The following is a 14,040-nucleotide window of genomic DNA, read 5'->3' on the forward strand; positions in this document are numbered from 1 at the left end:
AAAGTATAACTATCCTCTTCCCCAACACTAACCTTGAGGTCCTTGGCCAAGTCTCCCCAAAATCTTGGCTGAAAGCACAAGGCGTTGGCCCTTTGAATCCTGGAGGTCTTCAAAGCAGGAAGGAATAGGATTGCCTCAGGTCCAGTTACAAACACTTCCAGGAGGGCTGGAGGCCAGGAATGAGGCCATTTCCCTCCTCCCTGGCTTGGCCAAGTCCCCCCTCCACTTGGAGCTCTCTAAAGAACCTGCTCTGTTTCCTGGTCTGATAACCCTGACCCTTGGCTTCCCCACACCTCAGTTATCAGAGAGACGTAGGCAGTTTAACATTGTCTTTTTCACTCCTTCACCAAAAAAAGAAAAAATTTCTTCACGTGTGGAAAAGGCATGCACAGGTTTTAGGTTAAATAGGTCAGACTTCAAGTCCTGGCTTGACTGCTCGTTAGCTGTGAAAGATCAACTTTATTAGTTCATCTTGCTGAGCCTCAGATACTTCAGCAGTAAAATGGAGATAGTATCTACTTCACAGAGACAGAATTTGTATATAATATATCCATTCCCTCTGCTCTTCTCTCTCAGGTAAGCCCAGCCACCACTTGCTCCAGGACTTCAATCTGGTTGGCAACCTGCCCCACTGCCCATCAACACCACCTCCCTCCTTCCCCAAATAGAAATCCACACAAAGAACAACATAGGAAAGAATACATATTGTATGACATTCAAGAGAAAGCAAAACTGAACTGTGGTGACAGAAATCAGATAGTAGTTGCCTGGGTGAGGGGAAAGGGTGGTGGTTCAGTTGACTGGACAGGGGTATAATAGAACTTTCTCTGGTGATGAAAATGTTCCATATATTTTTTGGGAAGTAGTTACATAAGAATACTTAATGGTCAAAACACATCAAACTTACACTTAAGATCTGTGCATTTTATTATATGTAAATTATACCCCAATTTGAAGAAAAAAAAACTTTGTTAGATATAGTTCAAATGCACATTAATATGATGGGGAAATGTGCTTTTTAATATAAATCTTCCCATAGACTTCAAGGTTTGGTTCACACAAAAAACAGACATGCCTAAATGTGATTCCTATCTCTGGTTCCTACTAGATATATGACTGGTCAAGTTATATAACCTCTCTGGGTCTCATATTCATACATTGTAAAATGAGGACTATTTAGTACCCACCTCAAATACTGTATGCCCTATAAAAGATAATCCATGTTAAGTGCCAAGAACATAGTAAGCACTGGATATATGTTAATCCCCTTTCCTTCCTCTTCCATTTATAAACAGCAAATGGGGTGCAATAATGCAATACTTAAATTTTTCCCAAAATGACTGAAAGTTATCTAAGAAGAAGGAAGAAGAGGAGGAAGGGGAGGAGGAGGGGGGATGGGGGAAGAGCAGAAAAAGATAAAAAGAAAAGGAAAAAGAAAAAAAATGAACACATCAACATTAGAAATTATCCCAAGGAAAGAAGCATGAATGTACACAAGGATTTGTCTACAAGGATATTCATGGCACTATTAACAATAGTAGAAAACTGGAAAATCAAACAGGGGCTAATTACACAGAAACATGAAAATTAGTTTTATGATAGATTAATAAAAGTGTGTACAATCCAGACATGAATATAAATATCTATTATAGAACAGTGTTCTTGAGTTACACTAATCTATGCATTAGTCAAAATTAGGACACAGAGACAAAAGGCAGTAAATGATAAAGGCAGTATATCCACCCATTCTCCTATTACAAATAGTGAGAAAAACAATTTATAGTTAATTTATCATGTGTCTGTATTAAAATGAATATGAATTTACATACACACAATAAAAAAATTAAAATGGCAGTAATCACATCTATGAAGAAGTAGAAAAAGAATAGATAAGAAGAGAATTTTAAAGCAAACTGAAATAGAATGAGGTCAGGTAGCGTGAAACATAAGAATATCAGAGTTTTTTTGAAAGACACCTGTTACCAAACTTGCAGAGTCAAATTCAGTAAAATTATTTTAGCCAAGATAAAAATATTCCAGACAATCTATCAACTGTCTCAGTTCACACTGACTAGCAGTGAGAAAACATGATGGCAGACACAAATATGCCACGAAGCTAAATATGACTGAGACCACACCAGCCATCAAGACCTTCCTTCAGTGATGAGTTAACCACTCTGGAGTGATTCTACCCACACCTGCCAGAGAGCAAACACCTCCATCAGTATTCTGTGACACTTCTGGAGAAAGCTATTAACAGGGCCTAGTATAAACTGACAAATTATCTCACTGTGGCTATTTCTCCATCTGAATACCCAAAAGTTCTCTATCATAAGGTGCTAAAGATGATCATTTGACCCGAGCAAGTCACTGGTTATCTAGTTCTTACGTTCTGAGTAATATTTCCCCAAATCCAAATATAAAAATTAAGCTAACAGCCATACCATCTGACATCTTTATAGCACCTTATGTTTTTCTAGGTGCTCTGTTTATAAGCAGTATTTTGTCTAACAGGAATGATCCTTGGTGTTCCTGTGTGTGGCAGGGATGCTGAGGGAAGAAGTCTTAAGAATACAGATGCCACCCTTGATTGTTTCTAAAAATACTGAACTTTTATAAAAACTAATTTCAAACTCATCAAAATATTAGTGCTCAGATGAAATACTATTGTATGAAAGGAGGTTTGGTTCATATTCTGAATTTGAGGAACAAAAGAATTACAGGAAAAAAGAAATCAACATATTAGCTGGCCATGAATTTAAACTAAATCCTAATAATTTTCTCTAGGTAGGAAACGACTCAATTTTCACTTAAGTTAAAAATGATATAAGTTAAATACTCTGCTAAAACAGGTAGAGGATTACAAAATTTTCAATGGGAATTAGAACACAGTTTTGCTATGGGTGAAAATTCTTATGATTAGATTTGCCGGAAGGAGTTTAAAACTGTGAATATGATCACTAAAATATGTTTGGAAACTCTATTTAAGATAAAAATTAAATGAAAGCATCTTAATTTATGCTGGGAGAAGTTTTGGGGTTTTTTTAAAACTTTTTTTCCTTTTCTCAAAACACATCTCTATGCATTCAGAACAAGCTTTGTGAAAGGAAAAAAAAAAAAGAATTTATTTCAAGTGTAAAATGGAATATACTACCAATGCAAATTATTTACATTCTCCCTGAGATTTTAGAACAGGCTTCACAAGGCTTTCTTAGTAAAGAAAGGTCTTTTAAAAAATTACAGTTGAGATAAACAAGAGACAAGCACTTTGCAATCTCTGCACCATCCTCACTGGTTCAGCAACACACCGAGATCTGTTCAGAGCCTCATCAGTGCCCTTTGCCAAGGCGCTAAGTGCGGAAGAGAAACAGCCATCACAATGGTGAACAGGACAAGTACTAGATGGCCAGAGGACTGTGCAAACAGATTGGCTAGGGTTCCTATCCTTTCTAGGATGTAAAACTCTGCTATGCTTCCATGCACATTTTAAGTGATCTGCACTCTATAAAATTCAAGTCCCTTCTTTCTATAATGGATGGTTAATGTACAACAGTTAAAAAGGGGGGAAAAAAAAAAACAAGGAAAAGAAAAGTAATTGAAGGGGTCAACAATGCTCCTGTAAGTAGGCATATGGTTCTACTTGAAGCCACAGATCTTTAAGTGAACTGCCCAGAACCTGAGCTTTAAAGCAATTTAGTGAATTATATAGCTGGATTTGCAAGAACATGCAAACAGGTTGAGGGCTGGGGCTACGAAACCAGAAACCAGATAAGGTAAATTTTGGAACAGCTGGAGTACATCTATAATAAGCCATAAGAGTAGTGAGGTATTATCATATATTACATGTTATTTGTTTTTTCATAATTCCAAATTCATCACTTTAAATAATATATATGTTGATTATTGCAAATAAAGTATTAAATTTTCAAGCCCCTGGACTTTGTAACCTATAAGCTCCTATACACCCTATCTTTAAACATTCTCTTCACCCACAATAAAACCCACAAGGTCTTATATATTTAATACTATTGGATGTCAAACATAGGGGCTTCAAGTCTCCCATAGTTTCTGAAAGGATATAGTATTTTTTGTACTGTTAAGAATCAACCAGTCCTGACTTCATCCCAGATGAAGACCATCTCATTAAACAGTGCAAAGAAAATGTTAGTCTTCATTTCTATATTGTTCAAACAATCTGAAAGTATGCAGTAAATGACTGTTCAACGAGTGGATAAATGAGTATGGGAGTTAATCCAGCTATTGCACTGAGATAACCAAAGTTATAAATAACACAAGCATCACTCTATTAAGTTTCTGCAAGCTGACTATACATATGTAAACCACATATCAGATTTTCATAACTGAGTCACAGTAATATTCAGTCTATGATTACACAAACATATTTGACATTGGAATGCCAGAATTAATATGTAACTAAGAATATTCAACTATACAAAAAAGCCCTCTTTTATATATTACTTGTGTTTAACAAAATTTTCCTATGTAGAGTCAAGGAAACAATTTACATTATGTAATGAAGTATTAATACCAAACACAAACTGAAATAACAAAGTATGAATATCCTACCTGAGTATCTTTGTATTTGTCTCTTAAGTCCAAGAGCCGATGATAAGCATTAATGGCTTCTGAAAATTCCCCAATGTCAGTGCTAGTGAGAATATAGTTTTCCCAGATCTGCCAATGTTCATAGTTGCACTTGAGGGCTTCTTGTAAAGTTCTAAAAGCTTTCACTCTATTGAAGGTCAAGTTAAAAAAACAAAAACAAAAAAAACAATAATGAATAACCATAGCTAAATAAACTATAGCTAAATGTATAAAATACTAATGTGGACTTTCTGTCAGTCCTTAATCATTCATGTTAATAAACAGTATTAGAGGTTCAAGCAACCCGAAACCACCTCAAATTTCCCTAACAGGAAATGGCAAACAAAAACAAGTAGAAATGAAACAAGAATAGGGAGACATATATAAAAACCAAGTAGAAATTTTGAAATTGCAAGAGACATTAAAACAAACAAACCAGGCTTCCCTGGTGGTGCAGTGGTTGAGAGTCTGCCTGCTGATGCAGAGGACACGGGTTCGTGCCCCAGTCCGGGAAGATCCCACATGCTGTGGAGCGGCTAGGCCCGCGAGCCATGGCCACTGAGCCTGCACGTCCGGAGCCTGTGCTCCACAATGGGAGAGGCCACAACAGTGAGAGTCCCGCGTACCCCGCAAAAAACAAAACAAAACAAAAACAAACAAACCAACCAAAAAACCTCAACATGTGACAAAAACTAGATTACACACAGTCAAAAAGAGTACTGATGAATTGAAAGATAACAGTGAGGAATTCAGATTAAAAAATAAAAGAGTAATAAAGAGACAGAGGAAAGAATGAGAGGTAAGATTTAAGCATATATTCGATAGACATTCCAGAGTAAATAAATGCAGAAAATGGCAAGACACTACATTTGACAAGATAATAGCTGAGCATTTTCCAGAACTGAACAAAGATCTAAATTCTATGATCAAAAGTATATTTTGTGTACTGAGCATTATATTGGGTTGGCCAATAAATAAAGGTAAACCAACACCTAGACACTTTGTGTGAAACTGCAGAACATGAAGATAATCCTAAAACCTATAGAAGAATGACAGTTAGAGGACAGCAGATATTTCATTAGCAGCAGAAGATGGTAGAAGGCAATAAAATAATTTAAAGTGCAAAGTAAAAATAACTGTCAGCCTAAAATTTTATAATCAACTAAACTTGCCACTCAAGAATAAATGCAAAATAAAAAATTTTACATGTACAAAGACTAAGGAAGTTTACCACCTACTGACCCTAACTTAAAAGAACTATTAAAGCATCTCCTCTTGCAAAAATAAAAGGGACTTCAAAGAGAAGAAAAGGGATATAAGAAATGATCAATGGTGAGAAGAGAAAATGAAGTATGTCAGTAAATTTAAATAATTATTGAGACCAAAAACAATTATAAGTTGTGTTTAAAAAAAAAGTAAAACTACAAGTATATAGACCATATTCTCTGCAATTAAATAAGAAATCAACAGTAAAGAGACAGTTTAAAAAATATATGCCTGCAAACTTAAAAATGCACTCCTAAAAAAAAGGAACCTACAGTGGGGGGAGGGCGTGGAGAGATTCATATTAGAAAGTACAAAATATTTAGAATTTAATGAAAGCATTATATACCACCATCTGCAAGATATATGTAAAGCAGTATTTAGAGAGAAATTTATATTTTTATATGTATTGATTATAATTATGAAAGATGGGAAATAAATGAGCTAAAACATCCAACTTAATTTTGTAAAAGAACACCAAATAATTCTAAGAAAGAAGAAAAGAAATTCTAAGAAAGAAGAAAATATGAAATAAAATATAAAGAATATAAATGATCAACAAAACCAAAAGCTGACTTTTTGAAAAAGACTAATGAAACAGACAAATGTCTAACTAAATTCCATTTAGAATTTAGAAAAATGGTATATACAAAATTAGTAATTTTTAAAAAACTCATAAGAGAACATTATGAACAAATTATGCAAAATGAGCTAGAAAATAGAAAGCCAAATAAATCAATAAAAATTAAAACCAGGCTAGGTGGTTTTACAGATAAGGTTTATCAAACCATCAGAGAATCCTTGCCTTATCCCAGCTACTTCAAAAAATAGAAAAACACTATTAAAAACTTGATATTGACAAGGAAATCAACAGAACTTCATGTCACCTATTCTAAAAGTTAAACATCTCAGCTCTCAAAAAGATTCTTAATACTTTACTGGCTCCCTTATAGATCATAAATGCTTTACTGGACAACTATAGTAACCTCTTTCAAAGGTATGCTATCAAATCTCCCTCTCCAAGAGCCACTTTGAATTTGCTAACTTAAGACTACAAGGTCCACCTCCCTTTCCCTGCTGAGCCTCACAGGGTTTCATCAAGACCCCTCCTCTTTGCTGACTTCAAGGCAAATTTTAGAGAGGATGGTGGGGGGTCTTCTGGCTGATTCAGGCCCTTGTTCTGAGAGTCACCCCCTAAAGCACTTAAAAAGAAGTGTAAATTCTTTTTAGTAACCTTCCCTGCTAGTCACTGAACACACAAATCATTTACTCATTCTCTAATATACCTATAGTACTAATCAAAATTTCTTTACAATTAAGTCCTTTTAGTCTTTTCATAACCACAATTCACCACAGTTTAGTTTCTTATACCCTATATTAAACAATTTACCGTAAGTTGTCATGGCACTGATTCATTTATCCCTTGACCCACCCTCCTTTACAGTTAAAAATGTAAGTGCCCTTGCTCTAATACTTCTTCAAATTCAGCCATAAATTGTTTCTATGTGATTCTTTTTTCTTTCTCTACTCTACTCCCTATGCCCACCTCATATGTGATAGCAACTGCCTTCAAAGGCAGTGGACTGAGATTCTGCAGGTCTCCCATCTACATAGGGGGTGGGGGTGAAGTTGTCCTACTGGAAAAGAACTCAACAAGCAGCAGTCCACACCAGGAGGATTATCCTTTTTGTATGTCCTCCTATCCTCCAATCACAATTTTTTGGCTTCAAAATTTTTGCAATGAAATCCTTTTTTTGGAAGTATGACTTCCTTCTAAGGAGCTTCAATTCCGGATTCATTTATCAAACCCACAATGGTAGTGATACTGCACTATGACAGTTACATAGGAAGATGGAAAAATTTCCCACAGGACTGGTAGGGACATGATGCCTAGGGGAATCAGATGAAACGGGGGAAAGAGCACTTTAGTGAAGAACCTGGTGACAGCAGAGGGAGAGATGAGATAGTTTAAAGGGTCACTTTAAGGCAGGGGTAGGATTCTTTTGAGAGGAGCATTAATAATTTGCCCCTGGGGCTTCCCTGGTGGCGCAGTTGTTGAGAGTCCGCCTGCCGATGCAGGGGACACGGGTTCGTGCCCCGGTCCGGGAAAATCCCACATGCCGCAGAGCGACTGGGCCCGGGAGCCATAGCCGCTGAGCCTGCGCATCCGGAGCCTGTGCTCCGCAACGGGAGAAGCCACAACAGTGGGAAGCCCGCATACCGCAAAAAAAAATAATAATAATAATAATAATAATTTGCCCCTGAAGTAACAATCTCCTGAGTCAAAACTGAGCTCTCTCTGGAGCAGCAGCAGCAAAGTAAGCAAAGAGTAAAGAGGCAAGAATAAAGGAGTGATTTACCTCTGACCTTACAACCCCACTTTGACACAAAAACCTATTCATGGAGCTGCAGGAAGACAAAAAAGTGTCAAAAAGAAGCTGAGGAACAACGTGCAAGAACCACTAAGAGAGAAAGCAATTAGAATTCTTAGGATTAATGGGCTGGAGGACAACACAGAGTATCAAGAGCCTCACTACATACAAAATTATCAGTATTACTAAAAAAACCCACTGAGATCATTCTACAACTATGACAGGGACTTCCCCTGCCCCTGCTTTAACTAAACCAAAAGGGTCTCTGGTGAGTTTTAACACAATCAGTTGCAATCAAGAACATAATATTACTTTCCAAAGGGAGCAGCAGAACAAACAGTACTTTACTTATGTAGACTGTCATCCAAGAGCAGCGGAAGCATTTCATGATCTCGACGTAATGTGGATTTAATGGTATCTTCAGAAATACTTGTGAATCCACAAAGAAAAATTAAATTTGAAAATAAGGCGAAATAAAAATGGAAATATATCTACCCTTTAATTCATTTATTTAAAACTGGGGCAACAGCCATCCTTGCCTCTTCCCTTTCCTTTGCTTTCTATAGCCAGTCAGTAAGCCCAGTTGGTTGTTCTCTTTATAAACTGGCATCTGCCCCTTCTTTTTCCAGTCTAGTTATCGCCTGCCTGGACTGTTACCACAGTTGTCTCCTAACTGGTTTCCCTGTCCCCAGTTCCCACTCTATTCTGTCTCACACACTGTCACCAGATAAATCTTCCTAAAAAACTCCTTTCTTCATGAAATCACCCCACTGAAATCTCTGGCTTCCTACTGCCAACAGGATAGTCTCAACTAGTCAGTCAGATAATCAGAACACGCTGCCATTTGACCCCAAGTGACCTTTCCAACCTCATCTCCCACTACAGATCTCACTAGTCTCGAGCTGGACTATTTTACTTCCTATATCCTAAAGTGTGGCATTCATGCCTGTCACTCTGCATTTGGTCACATGGATTCAGAACGCTAGGTACACAAATTAATGACCATTTATTTCCAAATCCTGAAAGGCTTCCCTCTCTCCCCTCTACCAATTCTTCAAATTTTAGCTTGAATCCAACATTCTCTCAGAAGCATTTCTGAACCAGCATCACACATCTTCTCTCCTCTGAGGTCCTCACAGGACTACATGAGTGGCAGAGAATATAACTGTTCTACAAATATCACCTACCATTATTATAGCCCTCTTTGTACTTCTCACTTGAGATTTACCACATACAACTTATATTATTAATCAATTTTTAAAATAATATGGCATAATATTTTATTTTTTAAACCCACACTCCCTGAAGACATTGGTTCATACTTATATGTCTCAATAATGTCCAGTACACAGCAAGCAATCATTAAGAATCTATCAGTTGAGCTGACTGACTAAAGGCATGCTTGCTTTTACCATGCAATGAAATTTAGGATACAAAACTTCAGTATCAAATAAAGAGGTCAAAAAATATTTCTTAAAAAATATATATATATATTTCTTATTTTATTACATACTAAATGTTTTCAAGAAATAAACTACACCTGGAATGCAAATGGCGATATTAAGTCATTCTAACTCAAAGATATGGGTAGGCAAGGGGAAAAAGACAAAGAGTAAGGCACAATATTTCAGTGTTCAGTTGAAGAAAATCTCATTCATTTATTTTGGAAGCAAAGTTCTTCATCTATTTTGATGTACTTACTTTTGTTTTAATCGGATATAAGAAGTTGATAAATTGTTCCAAGCTTCAGCGTTCTGAAATGATAGACAACAGTTACAGACTATTCTCATCTAGGTATAATTGCTGCAACCAAAAAATATAACATATTTTCCTAGCTCAAGATGTACTCTTTACAATGTTAATTTTCAATAAGGTATGTTTAAAAATGTATAAGAAAATTAAATAAATTAAACTTAACACTTATAATTTAGAACAAAAATAGTCAACAAGGGCTTACCTGGTAGCACAGTGGTTAGGAATCTGCCTACCAATGCAGGGGACATGGGTTCAAGCCCTGGTCCGGGAAGATCCCACATGCTGCAGAGCAACTAAGCCCATGTGCCACAAACTGAGCTTGTGCTCTAGAGCCCACGAGCCACAACTACTGAGCCCACGTGTCACAGCTACTGAAGCCCAAGCGTCTAGAGCCTGTGCTCCACAATAAGAGAAGCCACCACAATGAGAAGTGCGTGCACCACAATGAAGAGTAACCCCCGCTCGCCACAACTAGAGAAAGCCCACGTGCAGCAACGAAGACCCAACGCAGCCATAAATAAATAAATAAATAATTTTTTAGGTCAACAAAATGATATAACTATTATAGCACTAATTTGGACGTTTGCTAAGATTTTATTTCCAAATTTACAAAACAGTTGGACAATTTACAACATAATTTACACAATATATAGATTAATTACAAATCTAAAGTAATGCAAAATATTGTTTTTCCTATCATAAAAGGCTTTGCTATTTTACCATCATCCTTCATCAGATGGAAGAGTAAAGGAATATGTGTTCTCCAGTGTTAAGCCTAAGTATTTCACCAATCAAACATACTTCTCTACCTATTCCTCTATACAATGACAAAAATAAATTAAAGCCTCTATGTAAATGTTGATTCTAACAAGAATGATATAAATTATGCTTGTTCCTCTTTGTTCCACGTTTTATAAAACATAAAGTATATAGTTCTCAAGTTCCATACCTATGATATAAAAATTAATTGGCAATGGACCTCTCCTTACAGACAGAGCACTGTTAGTACCAGACTAGCCTTATCACCATAAAAAGTTACAAACTGGACGAAATTTAGGAAACAACTGTTTTTGAGAAGTTGGACAAAGGGTTACACAGGACTATGATCCCTGAGAGAAGGACAGTTGAGTTGTCTCAACAATCAACCTACACTTCTATCTAGAGGCACTTTGAGGGCTGCAGCACAGAAAGGTAGGAACCAAACAAAGCACAGCAAGTCTTACTAAGAGCGGGAAAAGAGTTCAGGGCTGAAAAGGTGGCTGAATTTGCAAGACAAAATAACAGGGAAGAGAGATCTGTGCAGACAATAAGCTCCAGAAATCTCAATAAGCATCTCCTTGAGTCCTTGGCTGAATACTAAGCTATACGTGTGCAGGGCAAAACTTCTTAAGGCCAGGCAGGGAACAACTACCAGACAGCTGCGAGCTGAATGGAGATTCTAGAGGTCACACGGTTCTGGGAGTTATTCAAGTTCCAACCAACCAGAGAGGAGAATTCTTACTGATCACCTGTGGGATTAAGTTCAGCCCCCAAAAGGTTATACCTCAAGAGAAGGTTGACAGCAACTCTGGAATACGGACAACTCCAGACCCACCTTAAGCTTAAAATCAAGCTGATTCACAGGTAAATTAACCAAATGCCAAAATAAAACTCTACCTTCCTCAAGGGGAAGACAACAAAACCCAGAAACTCAACAACATAGCATCCACAAGTGTAGGATATAATTTTTAAAAATTGGTAGACAGGCAAACAAGCAGGAAAATTCATCCATAACCAAATAAAAAATCAGTAAATAGAAACAGACACAGAAATTAAAGAGATGTTGGAATAAGCATACAAAAATTTCAAAGCAGTTGTTATAAATATAAAAAAAGATTTGAAGAGAACACGATAAGGTAACAACTGGGGAATCTCAGTAGAAATATGAAAACTATAGAAGAACCAAATAAAAATTCTTGAACTAAAAAAAAAAATACATTGTCTGAAATGATGTTTAGTTTTTTTTTAAATTGAGATGTAACTGATATATAGCATTGTATTACTTTTAGGTGTACTACATAATGATTTGATATATGTGTATATATCGGTGGGATATATTGATTACCACAATAAGTTTAGTGAATATCCACCACCACACATAGTATAACAAGTTTAATGAATATGTTTAACAGCAGATTTGACATAAACATAAGAGCTAAACCAATGAAACTCTTAGAAGAAAAGATAAGGTAATCTTCATGATCTTAGATTTGGCAACAGGTTCTTAAATATGACACCAAAAGCACAAGCAACAACAGAAAAAACAGACAGGCTGGACCTCATCAAAATTAAAAACTTTTGTACCTCAAAAGACACTACCAAGAAAGTGAAAAACAACTTGCAGAATAGGAGAAAATATTTGCAAATCATATATTTGATATCAGATTTGTATCTAGGATATATAAAGAATTCTTACAACTCAACAGTAAAAAGACCAATAACCCAAATAGGTAAAGGATATCAATAAACATTTCTCCAAAGATGATACACAAATGGCCAAAAAGCACATAAAAAGATGCTCAACATCATCAGCCATCAAGGAAATGCAAATCGAAACCACAACAAGATACCACCTACTAGGATGACTGTAATCAAAAAGACAGACAATAATCAAAGACAAGTGTTGCCAAAGATGTTGAGAAATTAGAGCCCTCACACATTGCTGGTGGGGATGTAAAATGGTGCTTTAGAAAACAGTCTGGCAGTTTCTCAAATTTTTGAATAGAGAATGGATGAATTGTGAAAACATTAATCTAAGTGAAGAAAGGCAGTCAAAAAGACCACACATTGTATGATTCCACTGATACGAAATATTCAGAATAGACAAATCTACAGAGACAGAATGTCCATTAGTGGTTGCCTAGGGGTGGGGATGGGGGGTAGACGTGGAAGGTGTTTGGGAGAAATGAGGAGTGACTGCTAACAGGTACAGGGCATTTCTTTTTATGGTAATAAAAATGTTCTAAAATTGACTGTGGGGATGGTTGCACAATTCTGAAAATAATTTTAAAAATCATTATATTGTACACTTTAAATGGATGAACTAGATGGCATGCGAATTATTTACCATCTCAGTAAAGCTGTTAAATATTTATAGACTAAAAGAACTTTCTAATAGTGCAATTAACATAGGCAGCACATGCTGGTGAGCAACAAAATATATGTGACACTTTGCTGTATACTCAGCAAAGTATATTTTTAACTAAAAAACTGTTCTACCAAAACTATTTTCTAAACAAAACAATGAATAACTTAGCTATTACGAGAAGAAACTTATTTCTATATTTATAACTCATATAACTTAGGGTGTGACCTTCTGCCAAAGAGATACCTTCCTCCACCACAAAAGGAATTGGTGTTCTTCTTTTTTTTTTGACATAAAATAATACAAAGTTTGAATCTTTTTGCCGCTTTCTCTCTCTCTCGCTCTCTTTTCTTACTGTGATAAGAACACTCAACATGAGATCACCCTTTTTAAAAATTTTAGGTGTACTCATCTTACATAACTGAAACTACAGACCCATAGGAATTGCTGTTCTGAACTGCAGTACAATTCAAATAACTTAAAGAGTACCAAAAAGCTGTAATAAGGAAAGAAGAACAAACAAACTTACGTCAGGTTCTAGAGTCACACAGCGCTGAAATGCCCTTGCTGAACCTCCATAGTCTTCCAAGGCCAGACAGGCACAGCCCAGAGAAAACCACACCCCGAGCTGCAAAGACCAAAAGACAAAGTCATTCAAACACATAGACATTTATAGAATTAACCTGAAAATCATTTAAGATACTATCAACAAACACACTACACTACTATAAAGAATGTAGAGCTATAATTTGGCTTACATTTTATATTAGTTTAAATGTAGGAAACTTAGCAATGGAGATGGCATTTTTCCATACAATTTTCGAAGCTAATAAAACACTGAAAGCACGTGCAATATCACTGCACGTCTTTTACCGAGAAAGACCATTTTTTGTGTTAACCAACTCCATGAAAGCAATGGAC

General features: G+C 36.2%; 1 protein-coding gene across 3 annotated transcripts in view; it reads right to left on the bottom strand.

Annotated features, from left to right (window-relative positions):
• TTC27 (tetratricopeptide repeat domain 27) overlaps positions 1-14,040 on the bottom strand; it is a 176,345-nt gene that overhangs the window by 21,570 nt on the left and 140,735 nt on the right. For all 3 annotated transcript variants that reach the window (XM_067703305.1, XM_067703303.1, XM_067703304.1), the window contains exons 14-16: positions 13,649-13,747; positions 9,942-9,994; positions 4,588-4,753 (exon numbers count right to left, since the gene is read on the bottom strand). In XM_067703305.1, coding sequence (XP_067559406.1) covers positions 4,588-4,753; positions 9,942-9,994; positions 13,649-13,747 — 318 coding nt within the window. The remainder of the gene's footprint in view (positions 1-4,587; positions 4,754-9,941; positions 9,995-13,648; positions 13,748-14,040) is intronic.

This window comes from Pseudorca crassidens, chromosome 14 (assembly GCF_039906515.1).
Source record: "Pseudorca crassidens isolate mPseCra1 chromosome 14, mPseCra1.hap1, whole genome shotgun sequence".
Taxonomy (NCBI): Eukaryota; Metazoa; Chordata; class Mammalia; order Artiodactyla; family Delphinidae; genus Pseudorca; species Pseudorca crassidens.